We start from the raw sequence: 27,338 nt of genomic DNA, 5'->3' as shown, positions 1-27,338 counted from the left end.
TTCTATATTAGGGAATGTGGATTGGGGCCAATTTGGCCATTGGGTTCATGGGTTGGGGGTGTAGGTTAGGATATTTGTAACACTCGAATTATTAAAAGTTTTCGTATTATATTACTTTAACTCTTCAAAACTCTGTTTTTTTTTTTTTAGCAAAATATTAACTTTAACATTTCTGAGCAATCATGGGTGTACCAGCATTTTTCCGGTGGCTTAGCCGAAAATATCCCTCCGTAATAGTTGAATGCATAGAGCAAAAGGTAGGTTATTATTTTTTATTCCATTTTTGTATACATTTTGATAATTGTGTATATGAGAGGAATATCTTCATTTTATTTAATTACATACACGAGAATAACTCATTTATTTCTACAATTAATATTGACGTTTTTCAAACATTTTAAATATAAAATATAAGTATTGATTTTAGTTTGATAAAACAATCTGTTATTTATGTTAGATGGAGGTTTTTTCTCATTGTAACAATTTTTTATGCATTGTTTTGCTTAAAGGCTGTAACAATAGATGGTGTGAGAATTCCAATAAATTCAGCTGATCCTAATCCAAATGGAGTTGAATTTGATAATTTATATCTTGATATGAATGGTATCATACATCCTTGTACACATCCTGAGGATAAGTGAGTATTATAATACACTTATTAATCATTACAATTTTATAACATTTATTGCAAATAACAGGCCTGCTCCAAAAAATGAAGATGAAATGATGGAAGCTATTTTTGAATGTATTGATAGACTGTTTGCCATTGTTAGACCAAGAAAATTACTTTACATGGCAATTGATGGAGTTGTAAGTAAAGCTGTAAATAATAAAGAAAAGTCTTTTTATTTGGGATTTCCTTTTTAATGTTGTTTTATATAGGCCCCAAGAGCAAAGATGAATCAACAGAGATCTAGAAGATTTCGTGCTTCTAAGGAAACAAGTGAAAAAATCATTGAAGTAGAAAGAGTCCGTTCTGACTTAGCATCAAAGGGAATTAATGTACCACCTGAAAAACCAAAAGAAGAACATTTTGACAGCAATTGTATTACTCCGGTATAATAAAGTTTTAAGCATTATTTACCTGAGTAGAGTATATATAAAATAAATCTATTTGTAGGGAACACCGTTTATGGCTAGATTGTCTAAATGCTTACACTATTATATTCATCAACGTTTAAATAATGATCCAGGTTGGAAGAATATAAAGGTAATACTCAGCGATGCTAATGTGCCTGGTGAAGGAGAACATAAAATTATGGATTATATACGTCGTCAAAGAGGTAGTAGAAAATTTCAACATTGAAATTAAATTTTATATAACATATGTTAATTAAAAATATCATTTTTAATAGCGCAACCTGATCATGATCCTAATACGCAACATGTTTTATGCGGAGCTGATGCAGATTTAATAATGTTAGGATTAGCAACACACGAACCCAATTTTACAATTATTCGTGAAGAGTTTAAACCTAATAAACCAAGACCATGTGACATTTGTGGACAGATAGGACATGAAATGCAAGATTGCACTGGATCAGAACCTAGCCAAAAGGAAGAAAATATCTTTGGTTCAGAATGTCAATTTATATTTGTTCGTCTGAATGTTCTTAGAGAATATTTAGAAAGGGAGTTACAAATGCCAGGCTTACCCTTTAAATATGATTTCGAACGTGCGGTCGACGATTGGGTGTTTATGTGCTTTTTTGTGGGGAATGATTTCTTACCACATTTACCTTCATTAGAAATACGAGAAGGCGCGATTGACAGACTCGTAAACCTATATAAGAAGACTGTGTATAAAACAGGGGTAAGTTACATAGAAATTAAGAGTTCAGTCATAGAATTTTAAATAAATTAAAACTATCTCATGTTTTAGGGATTTTTAACCGATAGCGGAGATGTTAATTTAGATAGAGTACAACTGATCTTATCCGAATTAGGAGATGTGGAAGATGAGATTTTTAAAAAGCGACAGCAGAATGAACTTGCTTTTAAACAACGAGAAAAAAATAAAAAAAGAAGGCTGGAAGCTATTAGTAATTTCAAGCCAAACTGGATACCCACTGGTCAATTTGCACCAAATGTAAGTAAAATAATACAATGAATTAAGGAGAGTTCATTAACCGTTGATAATAACAGGGGATAATGATTTAGCCTTTAGGTCAAGCTGTGAAACCCGTACAAAATGCACGGTATGAAGCCTACCAAATGCGCATGCAATCTAGAAATTTCAGTAGCTCTTCTAATGACGAATCTTCGGGAGAAGCTAATAGTAATAACAGTGCTTTGGAAGCTATGCTGCGCCCTGAGGTTTTTAACTGTTCTAATTACTTTATTACTTTTCACCGTGATTGAATAATTATTATTTTAACAAAGTTTTCATTCTGTATTACCATAGAATTCTCAGGATACACAGAATACTGGGAAAAAAAGAAAACACGAAGAAACATCAGAAGAGTCAGATGATGATCAAGCACACGATGAAGTTAGACTATGGGAGGATGGATTTAAGGATCGATATTACGAATCGAAATTTGACGTATCGGCGGATAATCTTGTATTTAGGTAAAATAAGAACTAACTACTGATAATTATATATTTTAAATTGTGTAATCACATTTGTTTCTTTATTAGAAACAATGTTGCATTGCAATATGTACGAGGCTTATGTTGGGTCTTGCGATATTATTATCAAGGCTGCGCATCCTGGAGATGGTACTTCCCCTATCACTATGCACCTTTTGCTAGTGACTTTATTAATATTGGAGGTCTTTCAACAGAATTTGATAAAGAAACAGTCCCAGTGAGTAATTATTTCAAACAAAAATAAGATTGGGTTAATCGGTATGTTGAATGTTTCCCAGATTCGTCCATTGGAACAGCTGATGGGTGTGTTTCCAGCAGCGAGTAGCAAACATGTTCCAGAACCATGGGCACGATTAATGAGTGATCCGGTATGTGTAATAATTTATACAAACCCACATTTTTAACTTTCTTTTTAAGATCTGTTTGTAAATTAATATATCCCTTTCGTTTCAGAAATCCTCCATTATTGATTTTTACCCTATTGATTTTAAAATAGATCTTAATGGAAAAAAGTTTGCCTGGCAAGGTGTTGCATTATTGCCATTCGTCGATGAAAAGCGTTTATTCAAAGCTTTAGCACCATATTATGACTGCTTGACGGAAGCTGAAAGTGAGATTATCTTTTCTTAATGCTCAATTTGCAAATCAGTATAGAATCAGTATTTATTATATTATGTGCTATTTATTTAAGAGAAGCGTAATATTCGTGGAGATGATCGTTTATACGTTGGACCAGCTAATAGCGGCTACGATTTTATAAGCGGACTCTATGCAAATAAGGTTGAATTCAATGCTGAAACTGAAATTTCTGTAGACGGAATGAGAGGTGTCGTATTATTGTCAGATGACTGTGTGGGTGAAGGAGCGACATTACCCTCACCAACTAACGGACTGCCAATTAGGAACAATCAAGTTTATTGGTACTTATTTTAGAAACATTTTGAAATAAATTGTGCAGTTATACAGATTTAATTTGATAAAAACTTTACAGTATTCGCTTTCGAGATCCTGCCTTTCACAAAGATTATATATTCCCCGCCAAAAGGTTGAAGGGAGTAATAGATCCACAAAAAGTTTTGAAACCTCAAGATTTTGAGCAAATGAATCGTAACAATGGTAATCAATGGAGACCACAGATTGGTTTTACACCATCTAATACTGTTGGGAGATTGAGCGACTCTGGGCATAGAACTTTAGGGTAATTAAATTTGAAACTGAATTGTTTAAGAAAATTATTTTTCTAATGTTATATTATCTTTTCTAAAAATCAGACATCATATAAAGACCAACAATCGAGCATCAGGAATGTACGGTTTTGTTCCACCACCTCAAAATTTTCATCAACCAAGAGGTAAGTGTACATATTAAGTATTTTTATACTGTATTAACATTGGGTCAATTTGGAGTCAAATAGCAAATTACACACGGTAACTTTAAACAGTGATGATAAATTCCAACGAGATCATATTAATCACTATAATCCCTGTGATACTTGGCTGAAACTGAATATCTTGTTCCACAATTTGATGATTGGTGATTGGCAAATGGACAATTGAAAAATCGTGAGATTGAAGGAGAAGGAAGAAGGAAATCGATTCTCCTAGAGATTGTCGTTGCGCTTTGGTGGGGGGATCGTGCAGATAGTAGGGTAGGTGGATGGGACGAGGTTGAGGGGCGGCGCTGACTCAGGGGTAACGAAGCCAGCCTGCACAGTCTAGCTGGGGATGGGATGGGTTGGCTTGTATTAGCTGGAAGGGTAGTTCGTCACGTAGAACGTGACTTCGGCCGTTTCGTTGTTTGGCACGTCGAGGCACCGTTAGTCAAGTTTTCCGGCTTTGCCCAATTATAAAACAAACGCAGCGCACTCCGTAATTATCCAATTAGTGGATGTGCGTCGCGTCTACCCTTATATACCCATCGCCAATAGTTCTCTCTCTCACACACACACAAACACACTACTCTTACTCTTTTCCATTATTTTCTTTCTTTCTCATACGCTCTTCACCCTTTAGCTTTACTCGAAACCCGATGCACGTATTCAAATACAAAAATAAACCTATCCTTCTTTATTTTCTTTCATTATTTTAAATCTTTGTCGCTTGGAACTAAAAGCAAATTGTGAGAATGTCTTATTGTAATAATGACAAAAATAATCCACTAAAAAAAAGAACAGTAGCTGATGAAAGATGCTATGGTAAATGTTCGAAGAAGAAAGACAGAGCTTTGTCAGAACTAAGAATGATCGACCAATAATGAAAATTACCGTAGAAAGCGGTCAGCTGCATGATTTAGGGATTTAATCCGTTATTTGTGTCAGATTTTATGTATACCCTGAATGACCATCTATAAGCATAAAAACAAAACATTTCCTAGCCTGGCAGAGCTGGGTGCGATTGATTTACCGAGGGGGCGTAAATGTCACGCGCAGACCAAAACTGGACAACGAGCCCCACGATCAAAATAACAAGGATGAACTCTACTTTTTGGCCCAACAGGCCAAACTAACAAATCGGCTTATATCGTTCGTTCGCTTGACTCAAGAAGGGAGGGGCGAAGAATTGGAATAAAATTTTGATTTTCCATTAAAAACAAATGAAGACATTTAAAAGACAAGAGAGAAAAATCTGCAAAGTGTTAAGATTGAACGAGATTGATCTAAAGCGATAAAAGTGAGCAGATAAAAGTAAGAAGAAAGATGTAAATAGGATAAGAGCTACTGCTAAAAAGAAGAATGATGAAGGATGTTTGATGTTTCTCGTGGAAAGAATGCAAGTTTACGCAGGAGGGTCGTCTTTTAGAAGGTGCAGGTCTGCACGGTGAGTAAACGTGCTTTAGCTTGGCTAGTGGCAAAAGAGCAGGTTGTACAGAGGGGATTCCAGGAGGATGCAGAGGGCCGCTTGTCCATCTACTCTGCCTGCTCTACAGTGACTTTCCCTCGTTAGATAAATTAGACTGCGTATCAACCATCTCTCTCCATTCCACAATTCTTTTATTTGCTTTTCGTTCCTGCTTTCAAATTCACACTGAAAAAATACCCATTCTCTCTCTCTCTTTAATTGTACAAAATTACTAAGATAAAATTTATTATCTACACAATTATCTCACAGTGATTATTAGAAATAATAAATAGAGGTAATATCACTGATTTGTTACGCTGAATTTCTTTCTTTTTTGGTTGAACTATTATTCAAAGGGGAGGGGGGGGGGGGGGGGTTCTGTTGGAGGTTGATGCTTACGCGATGATCGCATAGAGAATATTTCCATCTTGCTCTGCCGCGGCAGCAGGGAGTAGTCTCCTATGACTGGCCGTCTCGTTTTTTCCCTCCATCCACCTCTCTCTCTCTCTCTCTCTCTCTGACGCACGAACTCGTTCAGGACTGGTTTCAAGTGGACTGCAAACACTCGTAAAGCGGCAGGAGCAACGGTAGCAGCAGCAGAGTAGCAGAGATGCGTCCCGCACAGAAACTGGGCGCAAGGAAGGCCTTCGACCAGTCGACTTACTCATTTGCAAGATCCTCGTCTGCTTCTCCCTCCCCCTCCCCCCCTCCCGTTTTTCGCCTTCTCATTTTTTTCCAAACAAATAGTAGCCGAAGGAAAGTATATAATTCTTGCACGTGGATGCTTTTAAGAAATATTTGACCGGTCCATCGAAATAACGCTTGGAGCGATCTTAGGATGCTGTAGTTGCCGGAGGATGATGATCGGTGAAAGTGAGCTTTCTCGTTTGCCGCTACAAATTGCTTCTCTCCTCTACTCTAGCATTCTTCGAGATGCGCGGAGAGCATCTATTTACCGGATTTTCTCCGCCGTTGGTATCCGATGCGCGAGCCATTACCGTAATACCTTTATAGTGTATCCATTACGCATCATTATCCATCCATTAGTCGTCCCCGTTCCGTGTTCACCAAAAATACAATTCCTGCGGACTCTCTCGTAATTCTTTGTACTCGTGTCAGTCTTGCTCTTCCACTCGATTTTTCGCTTCTCGCACAGAATTTTATCCTACGATTTAATATTTTAAATCGAAGAAAGACTGTAATATGTAGAGCATTTGTATAAAAAATCAATCGTTGCATCTGGATAAATATATTCTTCATTGTTCCAAAGAAAAACTTTCGTTCGTTCTTTCCGCTTATTTCTAATAAAAACTCTAATTAAACACACTACCTGCAGTATTTTATATCCATTAGTGATGTTCCGTTGTCTATAGTAGAGCCATAGAGAAAGGTTGTTTGTCTGTGATGGAAGAGTTTGGGGAGAAGAATCATCGATTGTTTATAGGTCTAATCGCATTGCGGATGTACTTAATAGTTTGGCTTTGATACGGTGTTTGAGTGGAGGAAACATTGGCCGGTATGGCCCGCGGCTGGCGAAGCTAGGAAACTCGTGTGTGGTGTGTACGATGGTATAGAGGGGGGGGGGGGGGGTTACTGGAAGCGGTGTAGGACTAGGGTTTTCGAAGGCGGGATGGCCGATTTGCAGCACAATACCGGCTGAATGGCGAGGAAATTAGCCGCGGCGCTGGCGGTGACGCCCGTCAGCCCCACACCATAGAAAACAGGCCATATCCGCCCCTCACCGATATGCCCTTTGGGCTATGTGATCCCATGGTGTTTTTCTATGGGTTATAATCTCTCTCTCTCTCTCTCTCTCTCGTTCTCTCGGAGAGAAACGCATCGGGAGATCGCGCCAGCCGCAAGTTTAGTTTTTATCGACTCCCCCTCCCCCCCTTAATCTAGAGACTCTTCCAACAATTCGCGCCGCACGATACATCGAATTATCTTCTTCCCTCATCTAGCCAATTCACTTCCATTCACCACCAATCACCCGCGTTCACCCTAGTCCAAACGTAATTGGACGTCGTTCGTCCGGCGTTTTCTATTTCCATCGATTAATTTTCGCGACAGATTTTCTCGGCATTTCATCAATTTTCCCGCGTGTAACGTGAGATACTCTACTCTTTTCTCTGGTAGTTTCCTTGGATTTCTGATGATTTCAAAGTAACGATTCGCGGGAGCGTATTAATGATGAGTTAATTATAAGAAAGTTGGCAGCAGCGTTAATTGCAGAAAAGCAAACTTTGCGTCTCTCTCTCTCTCTCTCTCTCTCTCTCTCTCTCTCGAGATGAGGATGATGGTAAGAAGTCGCGAAGGGTATTCGAGGACGCGTGAAGAAGAACGAAGGGGGGACGCGAAGCTGGCTCGAGCTCGACTTCCTCGAGAGGGATACGCCCTCTTTCGGACGATGTACCAACAGACAGTCTCACTAATTACGCCCTGCCTCATTAGCGTGGAGGTCTCTGTCGCTTAAGAACACGTACCTCGATGCCTCTTCGCTCGCTGCTGTCAAAGATACGCGAAACTTTCTTCCATCCCCCCTCCCCCCTTTTTACAATTACAATTCGTCAGGCAAATATTCTCACGTCCAGCCTATATATACATATATATATATATATATAAAGAGAGAGAGAGAGAGAAGGCTCGCTAAATGGCGCTTAATTCTATCAAGTCGATCGACCTCATGCGGCACAATCTAGATTTTCTATCGAGGGGTGCGTGCGATTTCTAGTGGCTAATAGACCGTCCTACCCTTCGACATCCAAAGGGGATTGATTCGTTTGGACTTTTACTTAAAGCTAAACCAAGCTCTTCTTCGTCCCCCTCCTCTGCTTCCTAAATTCCAATTTACCAGCAAAGTCGAATGGAGCTTGCGTATGTACAATTTAACGTGTAATGTTATATATATAGGATGTAAAAAAATTGTTTGCGTTGACTTTTCTAATCGAGGTACGTCGTTTCGAATTACATGCTCGTGACTTGGTTAAAAGTGCGTGGTACACGGATATATAGATGAGTTTTTTTGTATACACACGTACATATAAGAGAAAAGAAAGGAAAACATTTCAACGAGCATTCTCCTTGTAAAAATCTGGGTCTTGTCCGTTGAATGAGCCACCCCCACCCCCCTCCCGTTTCTATTTCTTGCCCGAAGCATCCTATATAAAGGTAAATGGTGCGTATATCCGAGGTGTACGCAGGGATATGAAGGGAACCGTGTTTTGTCAGATCAACCGCTGGTACACCTGTTCTCGAGTCTCTAATTTTCTCTTCCTATTATATCCACTGGACCCTCTTCCTCTTTTCTTTCACAATAATCTTGTCCTGCGGCTAGAAATCGCCCCGACCAGTGCTGATATTTTTATTACTATTATTTGTATTTGCGATAATAATAGCAGAATTTGTATTCTAAATTGGCACAAGTGTGGAAATATTTTTAAATTAATAATTTTCTGGAAAAGTTTTTGTCGATAAAATTTGTTTCATTGTTATTAACCTATAGAACGTTGAAAAATAGGCTTGGTAGAGAAAATTATCATAATTTACACCAACTTTTATTTATATATATATGTAAATACTTATAGTCTTTCGAAAATTGCATAGCAACACATATATATTTCTAAGAAGAAAACCCTTAAAAATATTTTTAATATCATTAATTCTTACAAAGCTATATAACAATTTACGTAGACTTTTAGCCTTAAACATATTTTCACATAACTCAAAAAATATTTAAAAAATGTTCTACTCTAAATTACTCTCTAAATATAAACTTTCCAGCTTTGCTAAATTTTTCGAGATACTCGGTAAATAAAATATTTCAAAAATTTCAACAAATTCGTCATATTTGTCAGCAGTCTTGAAGTGCACCAAAACCGCGCGGTATTTCTCGGCTCGTTCGTTTTTCTTTCTACCTCGCTTTCATTCCAATTAACCTTGAGGCCACAAAACGACGAGGAACTTCATCGCAGGATGCGAGGGTGCCTCGCAACATAAAGGGGGCAGTCGAATGAGATTAATTCAAAAAAAGGACGACAGGATTCCTCTCCTCTCTCCTCTGCGTATATATAGGTACCTATACAAGTCTCTCTTAGTCTACGAGTGCGTGCAGGTTACGATCACAAGCATTGTACAGCACGTATTTTGTCAATTGGTGTGCTTTCATGAAAATCAAGTCCAATGATTCTCGCTCGGACCTCGAGGAGATTCCAGCGGAATTTCACCAGTGGATCGAATAAAAAACGAAACGCGGATAATTGCACGTGCCACGAGATTCTAAATCGGTTATATAATATGTAGGACCAGAGAGTAGAGTGTATAGAAGAAAAAACATGGAAAAAAATAGAAGATAGAAAGAGAGGTCGGAGGATGCGGTTTTCCGGCTCATTTCCACGATAAGTAGGGTGCGCATCGATTGTAGCTGAAAATCACTCTTCAACTCGCTCCTTTCAATCTCTATTCATTTTTCGTCCTATTTCTGGATCGCGTCTCTTTCTTTTCCTCCGCGTTCGACGGCGCTTCACTCGGGATCCATCCTCTTGGTTTGGCTGGTCTTCGCATTGTATCCTCTCCCACGCGGAAGCTTCGTGGGCTCTAGAGATTATCCTCGGAATCGGATTTTGGAAGGTGCTACTGCTCCCAACTCGATAAACGCCGACACTTTTCACAATGTTCTTTGGAAGCTGCGCAACCGCGTAAATCCTTTGTTGGGCTGGTAGATAAAGGAGTTAAGGGTCGTTGACTATAGCGCAGACGGGTATATATAGAGCTTCCTATAGAAGCTTAAAAAGGATTTCTAGTATAGTACTCGAGAGAGTAAAGTTCAAAGTTCATTAGAATGAAATTATGATTGTCTCTTCTGGTACATAGGTATAGAAATATAATACGCGTGTAGGTGTGTGTATCCTTTTACAGATTGACTATTGTGAATCAGTGCAGAGTGGTTTAGGAGGATCCCAGAGAGAGAGAGAGAGAGAGAGAGAGAGAGAGAGAGAGAGAGAGAGAGAATGGTGTTGGGTCGTTCATTGATCGGATATTGGATCGAATTTCATAGCTTTCTCCCATTGAGCTTGCACAGTCATCCAGACGGACACTCAACTTCCGTAAACTTTTCCTTTCAGACGTCAATCGTCGAGTGTTGTAATTTCGTATAGGAGTGTAGGAGAGTGTCCGCTAATAACGCTCGTTGGTTACATATGTACGTTTCTCGAAGCATTTCAGCATCCAGGTCATATCGGGTTTCAGTGCGGAGACTTTTGACCGGTCCTTGTAGGAAAGGGTCATTCCTCGAGCGATTCTCGATCGGCGCCCACCACCGGTCTTCTTCTTTGTCCAAGGGGGTATTCGGTTTCCTCGCGTCGACAACTCGACGCCCGGCCTCGTGCTTACTCGGAATTCCAAGCATGGAACCGCTCTATCCACTTGAAAATACCCGCTTCCTGCCTTATTCCGTCATCGATACGCTTCTTCCGACCGTTCGATAACAATTGCCAAAGGGTCGCACCTATATATCTTCTTTGACTTTTTTTTCCAGTGTCCGAGAGCGATTGACTCGACTATTCTACGACTACACTCGCGTAACTATATATATATATATATATATATATAGGATAGCTCCTCGAAAATTGCTTGATTTCACAATTCGCGTGGAGGAAAGCTGCAGGGAGTCCCCGAGTGCAAAGTGTGTGGATTGCTGAAGAAGGGTAGGGGGGAGGGGGTGAGTGTAGCAGAATCCCCGTTTGCATTCTCTCTCTCTCTCTCTCTCTCTCTCTTGCCGACTAGAGAGAGAGGAGGACGGGGTCCGATATGGCTCTCCGGTGAAGGAGGCGACGATGGTTCCCTTTGCCGGATGAGATTCTCATGGGTGGAGGTGACGGTGAATGTGGAGGTGGAGCATATTTGCAGCGGAAGTGGGCCTGGCAGGAGGGGGTTACGGGGATAGAAAGAGATACAGCGAGTGGATTCGTTGAAAGAGGGAAAGAGGCCGAGAGGAAGAAGGTACGATGGGAGTGAAGGATCCTCGACAGTTCTAGGATACTCCTTGCCGGTATCCTCGTGCCACAAGGACCATCCTTTTCCTCTTGCTCACAGTGTACTTGTACCCCGTACAATCCTCCCCCCTCCTCCTCTTCCTTATATATACCTTGTCCATCCCTCTCCCTCTCTTTGTCACATACCGTCTCATTTTTCCTTTTATCACTCTCACCCCTCCCCCCTCCTTCCCCTTCACCATTACGCACTCTCTTCGAATCCTCGAGAGGGTCCTTGGTTTTCGCGGCTCGAACACAGTCAATCTCGTTTACTCCAACGAGGAGCGCAAGTATTCTCAACTCTTGTACACTGGATAGCCAGCAGCACCTATATCTCCCATCCAGTACTCTTCTTCTGGCTCTTCACGATTCTCCGCGTGGTCGCTTCCTCTTGTTTTCGAGTGATCGTGTATAGTAGAAACCGATAGCACCTAATCGTGATCTTCCGGCGAGAGACTCTTCTCTCGCAATCAACTTTGTTCCTTTTCGTGGATTCGATAACAATTGGCACATCTTTGTAAACTCTTACCGGTCGAGTAGTTTCGGGATTGGCCGCTGGAGTATATCGAGGATTGCGAGGTGTATGTAAATATACTAGAAATGTGTCGAGGCTCTCGTCGCGTGGTCCCGGGATGTAAGAGTACGGGTGGCAAGCTGGTCGATTAATTATCGTGCTGGTTGGAACGCGCGCACGCTTATGCGAGAGCCTCGTACACGCGAAGAGTTATGGGTGATGGGGGGGGGGGGGGGGGGAGAGTTCTTTCGCTTTGACTCCATCGAAACTTGGGAGCATGACTGAATGCCTCTCCATCTGCATGGAGTACGTGCTTCCGAGTGCATCCGAATTTTTCGATGCACTCTCGTTTTATTCCTGCTACCCTAATTGCCCCCTACAGTCACCCATTTCTCCTTATTACAGCTGTGGCTAAGAGATTCGCACTATAGCTTGTTAATTGATCACTGTGGAGACAAACGCCTATCGTTGAGAAATCGATAAAAATTGTCTAGCTAGTTTGTGCGGATCGACTGGGAAAGTCGTGGTCTGTTTTTGGACGGCACGAGCCGCTCCGAATCTCTCGACAGGTGTAGCACGAGTAGCTGTGTTGATTTATTTGATAAATGAGTAGTGGATAGGGCTTTAAGCGGACCGGTGGATGAGAGAACGAGAGGGGGCGAACCTCTCCAGCGGAGAGTCCTACAACGTTGAGCGCACTACTCTTTCGCTCTTCTGCTGACTACTTCGACCTCTTCCCGCGCGTACCCTCCCCCCCCCCCCCCCTCCTCCACCGAGTTTTTAATCAAACCTACGCTCGACTTACTCCGCAGCAGCTTCGACGAAACCTACTCGCTGAATATTTTATCCCTCCGATCGCTAGCCCGTTGTCCGTCGGATCGAGTCTTGAACGAAAAAAACGAAAGAGCAGGCGAGTGACTCGAGTGGAGTTTCCGTCGGCTAAATAATAATCCTGATACGCCAGTTGTTTTGTTGCCGTAAAACTGCGCAGGGAGACAAATCCGAAGGCTGTGCCAGCAATTATGGAGGGGGGCCGTCGAATCGTTTCGAGACACAGTGTTTACATACAAACGCGAGAAATGTAAGGTTGAGTTTTTTGCCGAGGGATTTACCGGGAATCGACGAGCCGTTGAAGCCTGTCGCTGCGAGCGAGGAATCGACGCTAGACGCAGTCGTGCAAAGACGCGCGAGGGTCTGCAAAACTGTGTAGTCATCGATGAATAATTAATACGCCGCTAATGAATTAAAGATGGCTCGTGGCGAGCTCGAGTTAAAACTCTGTGTCTGTGTAGCTGCATAGCTTTAGCGGGGAGTCGTGTGCGGAAGTGAATTTTTCGGACGGGGATCTTTGGAGATGCGTGATTGGGATGAGATTTGCTTGGGAAGCGTGAAAGTGAGCGCGCGTTGAAGGTGAAGGAGGAAAAGGAAAAGGAAGAGGAAGAGGAAGAAGAAGAAGAAGAAGACGGTGTGCGCGGTGGCAGCGTTGATTGGATCATTGGGAGAAATCGATAGCTCCTCCTTCTCTCCGGCTTGTTTCGTCTTTCTCTTTTGGTTGTTCTCGGTGTGAGGCGCTGTGACGAGAAGAGTAGGGGGGAGATGGGGGGTAACGGTGGATGCAGCAGCGACGGTGGCGCGTTCTCGGTGGCTGGTAGCGGGTAAGGGGAGACGGGTGGCGGGTGGCTCCCTCCAATTTCCCCGTGACGGGCTCCTCGAGGATTTTCGAGTACCCTCTCATCGCCCTCCGGACTATCCAGCCGAGCTCTGTCCGGCAGTCTCCATGCCAACACCCGCTCGATAAATTTATTGGTCGCTTCTGACACGGCTATCCTATCCCCTCTATATATATATATATATATAGTATACCGGTATAGCTCTCTTTTGCATTCTTTCTCATTTCCTCTCTCATCCTCCTTCCTTTACTGCCTCCTTCTTGTCCCGTATATTCCTTGTACAACAATATTCAAAGCGAAAGGAAAATTTGAGGAAAACGAGTCTCGCGACTCGCAGAGACTCCTACGTGCATTTCTCATGATATACACGCTATAGTTTGCAACGAGAGTTTGACAGTAATTTTAATCAGTGGACCAATATGTATAAAGCAAACAATGATTGATCACGGTCGCTTTTAAGCCGAATATCAATGAAATTGACCTCGGTCGCGGGAGGGGCACGTGCTGCCATCCAGCCTGGCAATAACCCCCCTCACTCCCGTGGAGTCTCGCGCGCGCGAGGCGTATATTGGATCTCGAGATGTACGCGGGGCCGGAATCAATCCGGCGTTCCCCTTGCGAAATTGTAAATAAATTAGGAGCTCGACGATCAGCAGAGTCAACACACATAGCAGCCAAGCCAAAGCCAGTCAGCGCCAGTCGAGCCAGCTAGCCTGTGCTTGCCCTCTCAAAGGGCTCCCTCTGTCGATGTGCGAGTGTTTATGTAAACGCCTCCATTTGCGCGCATGCGCGCTTCGTTCGAATGACTAGAGGGGGGAAAGAAAAGGTGAGCTTGCGCAGTTCTTGATTCTTCCGTTGTACGCACGTACACATCCACGGAATAAGATTTATTAGAAAATAGAGAACGAAGACTACAGGAAAGCTCGCGGATAACTGACAAGAGAAAGAATAAAAGGGGCTTCGCGCGAAGCGCAGGGAGTGTTCGAAAATTAGAGATTCAAAGTTTCGGGTTTATTTTCAACAGGGAGAAAGCGAGTTTGAGGTTAGACGGTGGCTAACCTAGCGAATATTTGTATTAATACAGGTTGCTAGATGGAGTAGGGTGGCACAGCATCGGCTATGCGGCAACCAGGCAGGGTCAAGTACTTCTCTCCATCCTTCTTCATATTTTCCTCTGTCTACTACTCTCTCTCTCTCTATAGCGCGCACTTCCGCGTTTCCCGCAACCCCCAGCCTCCTCTACAAATACTCCCACTTCTGTACATCCATGCAAATTCATCGTATAAAACATTTATCATTAATCGAGCTCGTTAATGTAGCAATTTAGTAGAATCGATAGATTTAAATGTAGAAAATGTGATAATTGGGGAAACTGAAATTGGCTCGTGTCAGGTTTCTACGCAAAGCATGAAAAGCTTGCTGGAACGCGTAGATTGAATTGTCTCGCATATTGGGACGCTCTTTTATGCCATTCGGGAGCTAGAAACGTTCCGAGGAATTCGGTCAATATTTCCCTACAGCACTCTATAGTATAACCAAAGACTTTATATTTTAATAGATATAAAGAGACACAGTAGTGTCTCGACGGCAAGTACATATAAAAGTAGATAAAGATACACGCATACAAAAGAGTATACGTTACAATTAATGATAACGTCTCGCGTGGACGAAAATGAATTTTGGTGGATTGATATGCAGGGCAAGGAGGAAAGTAAAGGGGTTGAGGAGGGAGTGGAGAGAAAAGCGCGCGAGTGAGCACCAAAGCTACAGCAAGAGCGCCCTCGTGCACGCTGCCTTGCATTTCCCTCTTGAGCGAATCACATCGAGAAAGGAGTATAAACGTCTCGTCTCTCGTTATTGCTCTCTCTCCCTCTCTCTCTCTCTCTCTCTCTCTCTAGTTCAAGCTGCTTTCCTTCAGTTTCGTTTCGTTTCGTTTAGTTTCACTAGGAGCCTCTCCATTACCAGCGTCAACGACCTTCCACATTTTGCAGCTAAGAAAAAACGCGAGGCTGACCTCTATGCGTGCTTCTTCCTGCCAGAAGGAAACTGAATCAAACAAATGGCAAAGCTCCGGAAGTCTCGTACTCGTTGCGATAAAGGATAAAGGAGAGAATATAATAAGCTTTTATCGAGTCATTGTGTAACTGGCTTATATGGAAGAATGCTTCTTGATCCCTCGCACACATGTCAGCACGATAAATCCGCCTTTAACTTAACTCAAATTCTACGGCTTCCACTAAAAAAGAACAAAGCGCTCGGAAATCCCGCGAGTGCCACTTCAACCGACGCCATTTTGTAAGAATGAAGTTTGGGGCTGAGCCGCCGAGTAAGCGCGATGCTGAAATCGAGGGAGCAAGTTTTCTCCCATTTTTTACATCATATTCTCCCTGCCGCTGTTTCTCCGATCGTTGTTCACCCGTTTTTCCTTCCTCGCTGGCGATACGAGATTTTTGAAAAGCTTTTCAGCCATTTTCTTTATTTCTTCTCTTTGTTCTTCTGCCTTGTTCACGCAATTTTCTTATATTTGTATCTCGATTTTTACATAATCTTCTTCCTGCTAATTTTTCTTCACTTCTACTTCTCCCTCGCTCACCCTCTTTTGTAATATTTTTACATAACATCCACCTCGGCACTGTTTCTTCGATCGTTGTTCATTCGTTTCTTCTTTCTCACCAACGATGCGTGTCTTTGATAGTTATTGGGGGGGGGGGGGTATATATTTTCTTCATTTCTTCTTCTTCTTCTCTCACGCTCTTGGTAATAGAAATCGCTAGCTATCCTTTCGTCTTATGCAAACATTATTCCTCTCGGGCAAGTTCTGCTGGACTTATATGCTTAGGTGGGTGTAGGTAAACATTGTACAGCATGTGTAAGTAAAAGGTAAAGCTAAATAAGCGTCCTCCCGTATCTCCCTCCCCAACTATATAGTATAGCATCTCAGCTCTCTTCTTATGCTTGGATACACTCGAGCAAGAGCGTGCACCAAGTGTCTCCTCCTCACCAGCAATGCCGGTTACTGCCTGCTGCCTGCTGGCTTTTCATTCGGGTTACTCGGTTGCACTAGCCTCTTAAGAAATGCACCGAGCAACAATACCGCCGGCCCTTTTCTAATTCGCGGATAAATACTCTCGATAAATTTAAAATTGCAATTATGCAATTATCAGGGAATTAGAATCATTCCTATTTTTTATCAAATCGGATATCGAATAAAAAACCGATACCAATGTGCATGCGTGACTGAAATTTTGAGATAAAAAATAAGCCATGTTATATCGAGTTTTATGAGGTAAAATTTTATAGGAATAAATAGAACTTTACTGGAAAATGATCTAAAAAGCTGAAATCTAAATCAAGGACAAATAATAGTACTCCGTTATACCAATCTCTTAAAAAATTACCAAGTAATAATATTGCTAGTTTTGTTCTATTATAGAGAAAAAAATGCATTTATACAATTATTACGAAATTACAATCATTCGTATTTTACTGAAAGAGGATATTGAATAAAATATCAACATCAATGTATACACGTAACTGAAATTTTGAGATAAAAAAATATGTCCTGCTATATAAAGCTTGATGAGGTAAAATTTTATAGGAATAAATAGAACTCTACTGGATGATTACCGAAAGAACTTAAACCTAAACCAAGGACAAATAAAAATACTCGATTACACCAGCCACTTAAAAAAAGCACCAATCAACAATACTGTCAACTCTTTTCTAATTCGCGGACAAATACTCTCGACAAATACAAAAAAATTGCATTTATACAATTATCACAAAATTACAATCATTCGTACACTCAAACCGGATATCGAATATAAAAAACCAATATCAATGTACATATGTGACTGGAATTTGGAGAAAAAAAAATAAGCCGAGATATACTATATCGTATTTGACGGGGTATAGACGTCGACGGGAAAGTGTAATTTCAGTTTGAAACAGGAACGAGAGAGTCCGACCCACATCGAAGCTTCGAGTGTTTGTATTGCTGACGCGGCTATCCAATCCAATTCAATACCGAGAGAAACAGGAAGAGAGATAGCTGCCCCCATCTCCCCCCCCCCACACACACACACACACACACACACATACACACAAATTCTCTGTCTTTTTCCCGATAAAATCGAAACTCTCGCGCGGTTTCGGTCAACGTGAACTTTGACCTGAGGAATTATCGAAAAGTTTGATCGTTTTTCCCGCAGTGCGTATATACGACTCGCACGCGAGGCCTGTGTATTCTACTATATATATATATATATATATACAAATCTCGATTGATGGGTGGTTGATGAAAAAGAATGACGAGGTATATACTCGTGTTTGGGATGGGGTTGAGCTTCAGGTGGATGAATGATGGGTAAGAAGAACAAGAGTGGTCCACGTGCTTTGCTCGCGAGTCAGCAAAATAAGTGGAAGCGAGAGGGTAAAAGAGGGGAGGGAGGGAGAGGGTTACACCGAGCGATAGAGGAGAGAAACGTTGCGCTATTATCATAAATGCAACAATAACGAGGGATGATCTGACGTGTAAACTGTTAAAGCCCCCTTTTACGGAAGAGAACGCGAGGATTATCGGGGGTTCGGTAGGCGCGCGGCCTGCTCCAAATCCACGGGGGCTGTTATTGTTACCGCAGAAGCTGAGGGTGGGGGGAGGGTAGAGAGGAAAGGGAGGGGGGATGGTAACCGGTATATATACGAGCCACGGGACCACCCCTTCGCGACCCTTGATAATATTGACGCTGTTTGCTGTCTCCCATTACGAGCTCGATTGAACCAAACTATGCGATTATCATGCGTCACTGATAGTCAGTCTCTTCTTTCTACCCTTCCTACCATCCCTAATCTTCTTTCTATACTTATATACTGTATATGTATATGTATATATAGTGTTACCACTACTCGTTTCTGATTTCTATACGAGTCCAACTATTTATACTGATTTTCCGCGTAGCAAGAAAAACCGATTGCTTCTTAGTCTCACACACACATACACACACACACACACACATATAAATGCACCCTCGCCATTGGTCCCAGCTACTTACTTATTAAAATATAATACAATACTCATCATAGGAAGCATAGTGTACAAATAAACGCGAATGCTTCTTCTCCCACACACACACACACACACACACACACATACAAAATACTGCTGTTTAACGGAACACCCGTTAAAACACTGTACCACCCTTGGGCGTCTACGCGCCGCGCGAATCAATGGTTGCCGGAGAGAAAGAGGAAAGCAGATCGCTCGTTTAAAAACAACTATGTCGAAACCCGTAGATTTTAATCGGCTCAATTAACATTGAATTCCTGGCGGCAGAATGCGCGAAACAATAAAAGCCCCCCCCCCCCCGGAACCGACGCTTGGCTCGGTGTAGTGGCTCTCCTCCCATCACCGAATTCCTCTTGACTCTCGTCGAGCGTGATCTTGCAATTCCGAGTCGAGTTATAAATATTCCTCGGTAATCAAAGACACGAGCGAGGGCGGAACACAGTTTTGTTCTTTTGTCAGCAACCTCGAGCTCTCTCCTGGCGCAACGCGCGCGCGGCAGCTCCCAATTTTCCTTTCGTTCCCTCGCCCCTCTCCTTTGCTAATATTCCAATTGATTCGACATTGGGATGACCTTGATAGGTTTGTTTATAACGCGCGTTATAGGGGTTGGTTAGGACGATCATAATGAAAACTAAGTGGTGGAAGGTTGAGGCGGGGGCGTGTGGAGAGAAGCGAGACGCGTGCACGACACGCATTGGCCTTTCTCAAATCCGTTATTAAGATCGGACTGCCAGCACCATTATGACGTTTCTCGGCAGCTACGAGCAAATACGACGACGTGCCTCTCCTGCTATATTGGGAGAGCGACCAACACGTGCCGCCACGCTTCTATTCACCTAACGCTGTCGTCTAGCCCCCCCCCCCCCCCTCCTACTACCAACTTTACTTCTCTCTCTCTTATTATCCTCACTGCTGCATCCCCCACCCACCTCATCATATTGTACTACAATCAACAATAAAATGTGCGGAACGATTAGAAATCAACGGTTAACTTTTAATCGTGTCACGCACTGCAGAAACTGAAGATCGTGACTTTTAAAAATTTTGAAAATTTATTTAGCGATGGTTATTGATGTTTCTGTTTGTAATTTGTTAATAGGATATCAAACCGGATATCATACTGGAGCCCACAGCAGCAACTCGGGATATAGTACCGGAAGCTCGAATTCGTCCAACGATGGATTCGGACCATGGGCTTCCGGTTACGTTAGCCAGCAAGGTTACAGTCAACAGCAAGGTCACCGTCAACAGCAAGGTCATCATCAACAGCAAGGGTACCAGTCTCATTATCAGTCTCGGCATCAACAGAATAATTATCAATCTTATCAACAGCAACAGAATAAGGGTCATGGTAGTGGAAACTATCAGAACCATCGTTATCCCTCGCAACAAAGGGTTGGTAATTTTGTATAATTTGTTTCTATTTGGTGTAGCTGAAGACTAATCGAATTTTCTAATTTTATCCATTAGAATTATAATTCTGGCGGAGGATACGGAGGAGGATCGAGCCACAATCGTGGAAATTGGCGAAGGTAAATTTTTTTCAACTGCAATCCTCGACTTCTCATAGTTCAGTATTGCGAGTTTAAAATAGTATAAGGTATACATTGGTAATAATCATGGATATAAGTTAGGGGTCAAGGAAAAACATTTGTCATAATCAATTTTTTTTTTATAATTAGCAAGAAATATTCGCTTGTGCGTTTATTAATTATAGTTTATGACGAAAGCAACTATATATACGGTTAGGTGTACCGTTCTTTAGCAATTAAAGAATATTTGTTGGAAAATGGATAAACAGAGGATAATTGTCAGTAGTTTTGAAAGGCATAAAATTTTCATGTTGAACTGTTGATTGGAATCATTTGAAACGGACGTTGACAAATATATTAATATTTAGTAACCTAACGTATTTATAATCCACACCACGTTAGTTTTAGCACTCGTCAGGTAAATGTTATGTGTAGTTTATAGTTTATATCTTTGCAATGGTTATAACGCAAAATAAGATTTCTATATTCCGACATCAATTAATTGTACAAATGGAAGTTATTGAAATTGATTTTATTTACCAAAATCTTCATATTCGTACAGTATGTACTAGAATATTAAATGTAGATGCGTGTATGCTTCTCACATCATTGAAATTCTGTAGAATCTGTTGACAGTTAAGAGCGTTTAAATATACTGTGAAGTTATTTAAGTATTTAGTTGTAAGAATTGTTTTAATTATACCGGGTTTAAGATTCGCACTAGTGCAAACCTGTAAAAGTAACAAGGTAGAGAGGTTTTTAAGAAGAAGAAAATCTTTGACAATTTTTAGTTCCAATTCTCTCAATTAAAAGCTTCGATAAGGATTAAAACTACTTTATTTTTATTGACCAATCATTGCCAAAGTAATCCTCCTTTAGCAATAGAATACCTCGAATCAAAAACCCTTTGAACCTCGACAACCCTTAATTTAAAGACTGAAGCAAAAAATTCTTCTTCTTAAAATCTGAGACTCGGTATAACAATAATAGTTGTATAAGAATGAGATAAAATCAAAATAATGTAAGCTTTGCAATCTTAATCTGGGATAATATGTCAAATTGAATATTGAACACGAAATGAAATATTTCTCTACTGGAAATTTTATACTCCTTTATTTATCCTTCCTTCTAAAAATTCCCTCCCCAAACCCATATCTATAGCAATTGATTTTCAATTTTTACAAATATTCGTTTGATTTGGCGAGAGGTTGAAGGAAGACTACGAAGGTACAGAACTGATGTTGAAAAAATGAAAGAAGCAAATGGTATTTTGTAAAGGGATGAAAATAGCATATATAGCGAAGCGAGTATGGTTCGGTGTCACCGGTCAGGGTTGAAGCCAGGCGGTTTCGCACATCTGGTACCGGAGAGCGAGCGAGCGAGCGAGCATTGAACCAGCGAGTACCACTCGAGAAAACAATAGCAAGCAGCTCTCCTGTTCTCTCTCCTCTCCCTCTTTTTATCCACCTCGTACCCCGTCAGCCCTGCGCCACCCTTTGCTCACCGGCCTTTCCGTCGTCACCCTGAAATCTTGATTCTCGTACGGAGCCGCTCGATTTCTCTACCAAAATCTCCTTTTCACCCCCCCCCCCCCTCCCTCCTCTTCACTACCAATATCACACGCGTGATTTACGCTCCCAACGAATCTTTTCCCAAATAACAATTTATCACTCCGCTACTTTTTCCCGCGTGTCAAAAGAGAAACAAAGAGCAACGAGCTCGAGGTATAAAAAGAAATTTCATCAAAGCGTTGGAAAGCGCGATATCCGCTGGTATTTGCGTATCGCGCGTGGAATAAAAGCCCGCATAAAATCTATCTCGCGCCAATGAGCCAAGCCGATACTTCCGATAGCCCGCATCAACTATTATGCTACGTACTTTTGCTCGTTTTTTGTTATCGAATATTCTTTAGCGTATAGTTTTCACTCCTATATACATATATACACACATGTATATATATATATATATATATATACATATATATAGCTTTAGCCATCGGTGCGTTCATTGGATAGATTCCTCGCGAATCTTTGACCAAAACTATTCGTTGCGTGATTCGGTGATATTCGGTAAACCGGATAGACACTGAGCTATGCGTTTAATTGGGAGCTATTGCACTTTGGTATTATCAACGTATTAGGGGAACGTTATGCGTGCCAGGCATACTCTCTGTCCAAGTGCTCTCTCTCTCTCTCTCTCTCTCTCTCTGCATCCCACACATATATACACAAGTACAGAGAGTATGCAGCGTTATCTCGGCTACCTCGTTGTCCCTTTGATGAAATAAAGCTCTATCCGCGCCGAGATCTACCCCATGTCAATAGTTGCGGTCTCTGGTACCACCCTCCACCCCAACCCCCCCCCCCCCTCTCTCTCTCTCTCTCCCTCTTTATTCTCGAGCTCTCTTGTCGGTGCCGAACACAATGCAGCCCTTACATCTTCATCGAGTACGAGCTGTCGCTTGCGCGCAATGCGCTCACTCCGATTTCATACGGGTACATGCGCGACAATTTGCCATTCGAACCTCCTCCAACTAGCCCTGTGCTTTCATCCCGGCGAATCATCGTCGAACAATTAAAATCCCAAACTAATTACCGACTCGATAACACTGGCGATAATTGGAGAACTCGGATGAAATTAAGCAAAATTTCCCGTAGTTTGCAAACATATATATATAGTAAATAAATTAGCGGGATGCAAAGACGAGGGAGTAATTAAAGCCTGGTCAATAGGATTTGTTGGGGATGCAGAGGGATCCGTGTCGATATGTTTTTCGCGAGAATTAAGCAGCCTCCTTGAGTGGAGACCAATTGATGTCAGCGCGGTACCAAGGAGCACGCGCAACTCTTACACGATCGCTATATATGCTATATATGGGAGAGAGCTGGCACGAAGAAAGGAGAGGAGAAGGAGCTTTGATGCATGTAACTGGAGGCAGTTGGTTGGGTGGTTGAATCGTGGAGTGGAAGGTACTGAGGGCTCTTGTGCGCCTAGGAGAAGAAGAAGAAGCGGAAGAGGAGGAAGAAGGTGGTCCAGCTGTATTTTTCATCTCTCTTCCTCCTCTTCAGCTCTTTTTCGGTTCAACTTTAAGGTTTCTTCTAATCTACCCTTGTTCCTGCCTCTGAATAAACGAGATCAAAGACTATGTATAATTGCGGAGGATGTATTAAATTTAATTGATATTTGGTAGTTTGCGGTGTAAAGTGGATGTAGACGAGTATACATTGGCACGATGCGAGTGAAAAAAAAATAAAAATTTAGTCTATATTTATATGGTTTCTTTCTTGTTCTTGTAGGACTGTTTTTCAGTTCATTTTTAAAATTTCTCCTAATCTACCCTTGTCCCTATTCCCATAGTCTAGTGCAAAAATTACCTTAATTATAGAGGATATATAGTAAATATCTGCAGCATAATGCAGATATCGGCAAGTAGAGGGTCGCGCGCGAGCACCTGAAAGCGAAGAATAGTATATAGGTCCTGAAGTGGGTACCGACGACGCGACGCGACGCGACACGATGAGCAAAATGGATGGCGGATGTAAATGCCAAGTAGCCAAGTGCAGGAGAAGGTAATATACGGAGACGGTATAGAGCGTATGCAAGGTCTCCTTTTCTCTCCGCAGTTGGCTCTCGGCGAATCCTCACCTCCTCCCCCTGCCCACCCTCTTTTTTCGCTTTTGGCTCGTGGAGCATTTGCGCACTGGCCGCGTTTCATAAGTAGGCATTGCCAAGAGTTCCTCCCGTATAGCAGACGGTGCGAGACCACGCGGAAAGATCAAACAGCTGCCGATGAATTTTTATAAGAGCACGTGGTCCATTCTCAATTCTTCAAGTTCGTTCCAAGCCTCTCCAACGGTCGTTCCGTTCCCGTCTCTTGTAACCTTAGGAATTTTCTCTCGAAAAATCTCACCTCCGAGGAATTAATTTTGGTAGGTGGCTGTGATTAGAGGGGGGAGGGGGGGGGGGAGGATATAGGATTCGTGGGTGGTCGAAGGTTTTTCGTGACAAGCTTGACAGTAGCTGCGCTGCTGGGTCGTTATACAGCGCTCGCGAGGAAGGTGTAGAGGATAGAGAGAGAGAGAGAGAGAGAGAAAGAGAGAGCATGACGCAGCACCGGCTCCTGGTTACCTCCCTGGGCATTGTTCTCCCGCATTTCTTCTCTCAGCTCGTGCTCAAGTGCTCGACGGTTACCCTCCTACGTCCCTCGCGTCTCTCTGGCTCCTTCGGCTTACTCGCAATTGCATTCGTGAATCAGCATTTTCTGCAGTTTCTACGGTTGGCCTGTGGGAAAGGCGCGGTTAGACGTATATATATATATATATGTATATATAGTACAGGAGGATCGATTGGCAAAAGTGTATCGAGAGCGCGCGATATCCGGGACAGTAGACATTGCAGCCCGGACCCCCCGCGAGCATTCCCGCGCGAAGCACCCACCCGTCGATAATCGGTTGGAGCAGCGACAAGAGTCTCACCTGCGCCCTCCGAGTAGCTAAGGACGATATAGACGCTGGGCCCCCCGTGCGAATCGACCCCCCTTGTTTCAGTCTTGACTCCTTGATTCTTGCTCTCTCGCCACCAAGTTGTCCAGTCTCGCGGAAATAACGATACTCGCGTCTAGCTCGGGGTGCTGCTGCTCGCAAAGAATAGCTTTGGTCGCCGTTGGTGGCCACTCTCCGTGTGTGGGAACCGATCGTGATTTTTCTCTTCTCTCCCGACCACGCTTTTCGAGAACGAGGACTCTCGAGTGCCTGCCTGCTGCTACACGAACCAAGTCGAACCGGCCCGAGCCACCAGCAGCCATACGCGCCACCTTTACGCATAATTTTCACAAAAGCCACCAGAGTACCGTGTGTTCTCCTCGATAAACAATGTACCATCGAGTACGCGCCAACGGCTTCGCCCATAGAATACTATACCAACTTTACAATCAGATCTTATGACATTTCTCAATTCACCCGACAACAGCCCGTCGGTTAAGTGCTCGTTGTTATGCTAGACGTCGGCCCCCGATCTTTTGTACGAAACGCCTTAACTGATTTCTTTCGATGCCTCGATCCTCCAATTGCAGCCAACGTCGAGATCCATCGAAGGCAGCGTATTTGTAACTACGCGAGCTGTTTAAAGCATTTACAGAAGCAGCTTTAATTCTCGGTCAGTAGGCAGAAGATAGACCTACGCGAATCTGCGATATTTCGTGGAATCTCTTGTTTTGATTTTTTGACGGAGCGTATCTGTATGTTCCTGTTTAGCGAAGAAGCTGGGAACTGCCGGTTGTCTCCGGTAGGCGGAGCTTGCGCGCAACATGGGCGGGCGTAGCCAATAGGGGGAAAGTCCTGCCTAGGTTGGGTCTCCCCCCTCTCCCACTATTCTCCCTTTAGAAACGTAGTCGCGGCGAGCAACAGCAACGCGAACGACGTACGTGTACATCCGGGGCTACGCACAGCCGCGTTTTGAACGCGCACTCTGGCGCACATCAACCACGCAGATCGTTTTACCTGCAGATATCGTGCGCCGTTCTCTCTAGCCCCCGGGCGCGGCTTCCCATCAAACTTTCAGCAATTTTACAGCCTCAGCCATCCGAAATTCATCTCTCCTTGTTCTCTTCCTCGCCCAATTTTTATTTACCTTATATAACACTGTTTCGATTCTCTCTCAAAACTCTCCTCAATCTTCCAATTTATTGGATTCCCTCACCAACCTCCCACACTCATCGAAAACTTTTCTCTCGATTCGTTCGTGTCTTCGAATTTCCCCATTTTTTACCTGTTAATATACCGTTGTTACAAGAATACGATACTTTCCGAATGAACGCAGTATCAGTATAAGGTTATGGGTTATGTTGACCATACACTGTGGCGCGTGATGATTTTTCGTAGAATTCTGAAAGAGAGAGAGACACTTCGACTAGAAATTTCAGAAATTTCTGCAAGATTGATTGAAATCTCACGTCGACCAGAAAATAACCAATGCATTTTCCCGTATTGAATTGTACTTGCAGCCCCGTCGATTATCTAAAAGAAAAGCGTGTAATCGACAAGGATAATAAATGTTAGGGATAAAAGGGTATGGGAAACGGGGGTTACAGTATAATATATGGCGTGAAAAGCCCTTTTGTGAATCGAAAAAATCCTCTAGCTTGAATACGCAAGAAGGGGTTGTTTTTTGGTACAGTGTATAGCCGTGAACAGTGTAGATTTATAATGCAAGAGGCAACGCGTAGTGGTATAGGTTAGGACGGGAGCTACGCGCAAACAAGCCAACTCTTGGCAATGCATTAGGAATTACGACGCCCAGTTTACCAAGGCATCGAGCCACCAAGGAAGGCGCATTAGCATCTTTGCCAAGGACAGTTTCTACGACGCTGCGTCTTGGATCCCTCCCTCGAACAGCCCCATGATCTTGTTCCTGTATTCATGAACCCGGCCACCCGGCCACTCCGCTTCCTCTTCCTTTTACTCCATGAATTTACAATCGACGAAACAAATCGCTCCAGCCGTAGACACTCCGCTATATACATATACCATACTATACACATACCTTCATGCAAATCTTATCGCATATATAAATACCTGCAGCTACGTCAGCGAACAATCGAACACAGCCAGCCAGCATTTAATTATTCATTCTTTCTTTGGCTTTCTTGAAGAATCGGGCAAAAAATCGCTAATCTCGCTTCAACGCAGATGCTGCGTGTGTACAATGAAAAATAGGGTGACTGGTTAGGCAATTGGAGGGGGGAGGGGGGTGACGAATTCGCGCCACGAAAGCGCGACAGGAAGAATTGCGTGATAGCGAGACTAACTGAAAGGGCCGAGGGTCACCCCTTCGCGTATAGAATATTCTGGTAAGGATAGATAGGGGGGAGGGGGGTCACGAAGGGGCCGGCAGAACGCCACGTGCTGCTGTCACTGGCACATATTATATTATATAGGAATGGCAGCGAATAGGTGTAGATATAAGCACCGTGCGGCAGTTAATAAATATGATAATGGCGGACGGAGAGTTGAAGAGGTCGAGAATGAGAGTGGGGATGAGAAGGGGGAAGGAGGGACGACGACGCGAAGGCACGATATGGAATACCACTGCGTATAGTAGA

The 27,338-nt window shown here is 42.7% G+C and overlaps 1 protein-coding gene across 1 annotated transcript; it reads left to right on the top strand.

Annotated features, from left to right (window-relative positions):
* The first annotated feature begins 22 nt into the window (after window positions 1-22).
* On the top strand, window positions 23-21,332 carry Rat1 (5'-3' exoribonuclease 2 Rat1). The gene is made up of 18 exons (XM_066741874.1): window positions 23-64; window positions 151-257; window positions 510-637; window positions 699-810; window positions 883-1,056; window positions 1,121-1,283; window positions 1,356-1,813; window positions 1,883-2,089; window positions 2,161-2,316; window positions 2,405-2,571; window positions 2,641-2,809; window positions 2,871-2,960; window positions 3,046-3,202; window positions 3,284-3,512; window positions 3,584-3,790; window positions 3,864-3,943; window positions 19,807-20,102; window positions 20,178-21,332. Exons 2-18 carry the CDS (start codon window positions 183-185, stop codon window positions 20,241-20,243), a joined length of 2,934 nt encoding a protein of 977 aa, XP_066597971.1. The 5' UTR covers window positions 23-64; window positions 151-182; the 3' UTR covers window positions 20,244-21,332.
* Window positions 21,333-27,338: the final 6,006 nt, after the last annotated feature.

This window comes from Prorops nasuta, unplaced genomic scaffold (genome assembly GCF_024137725.1).
Source record: "Prorops nasuta isolate Cenicafe-Biocafe unplaced genomic scaffold, Cenicafe_Pnas_1.2 PNAS00027, whole genome shotgun sequence".
Taxonomy (NCBI): domain Eukaryota; kingdom Metazoa; phylum Arthropoda; class Insecta; order Hymenoptera; family Bethylidae; genus Prorops; species Prorops nasuta.
Note: the sequence above shows the minus strand (reverse complement) of the source record. Positions and strands in the feature narration are given on the sequence as shown.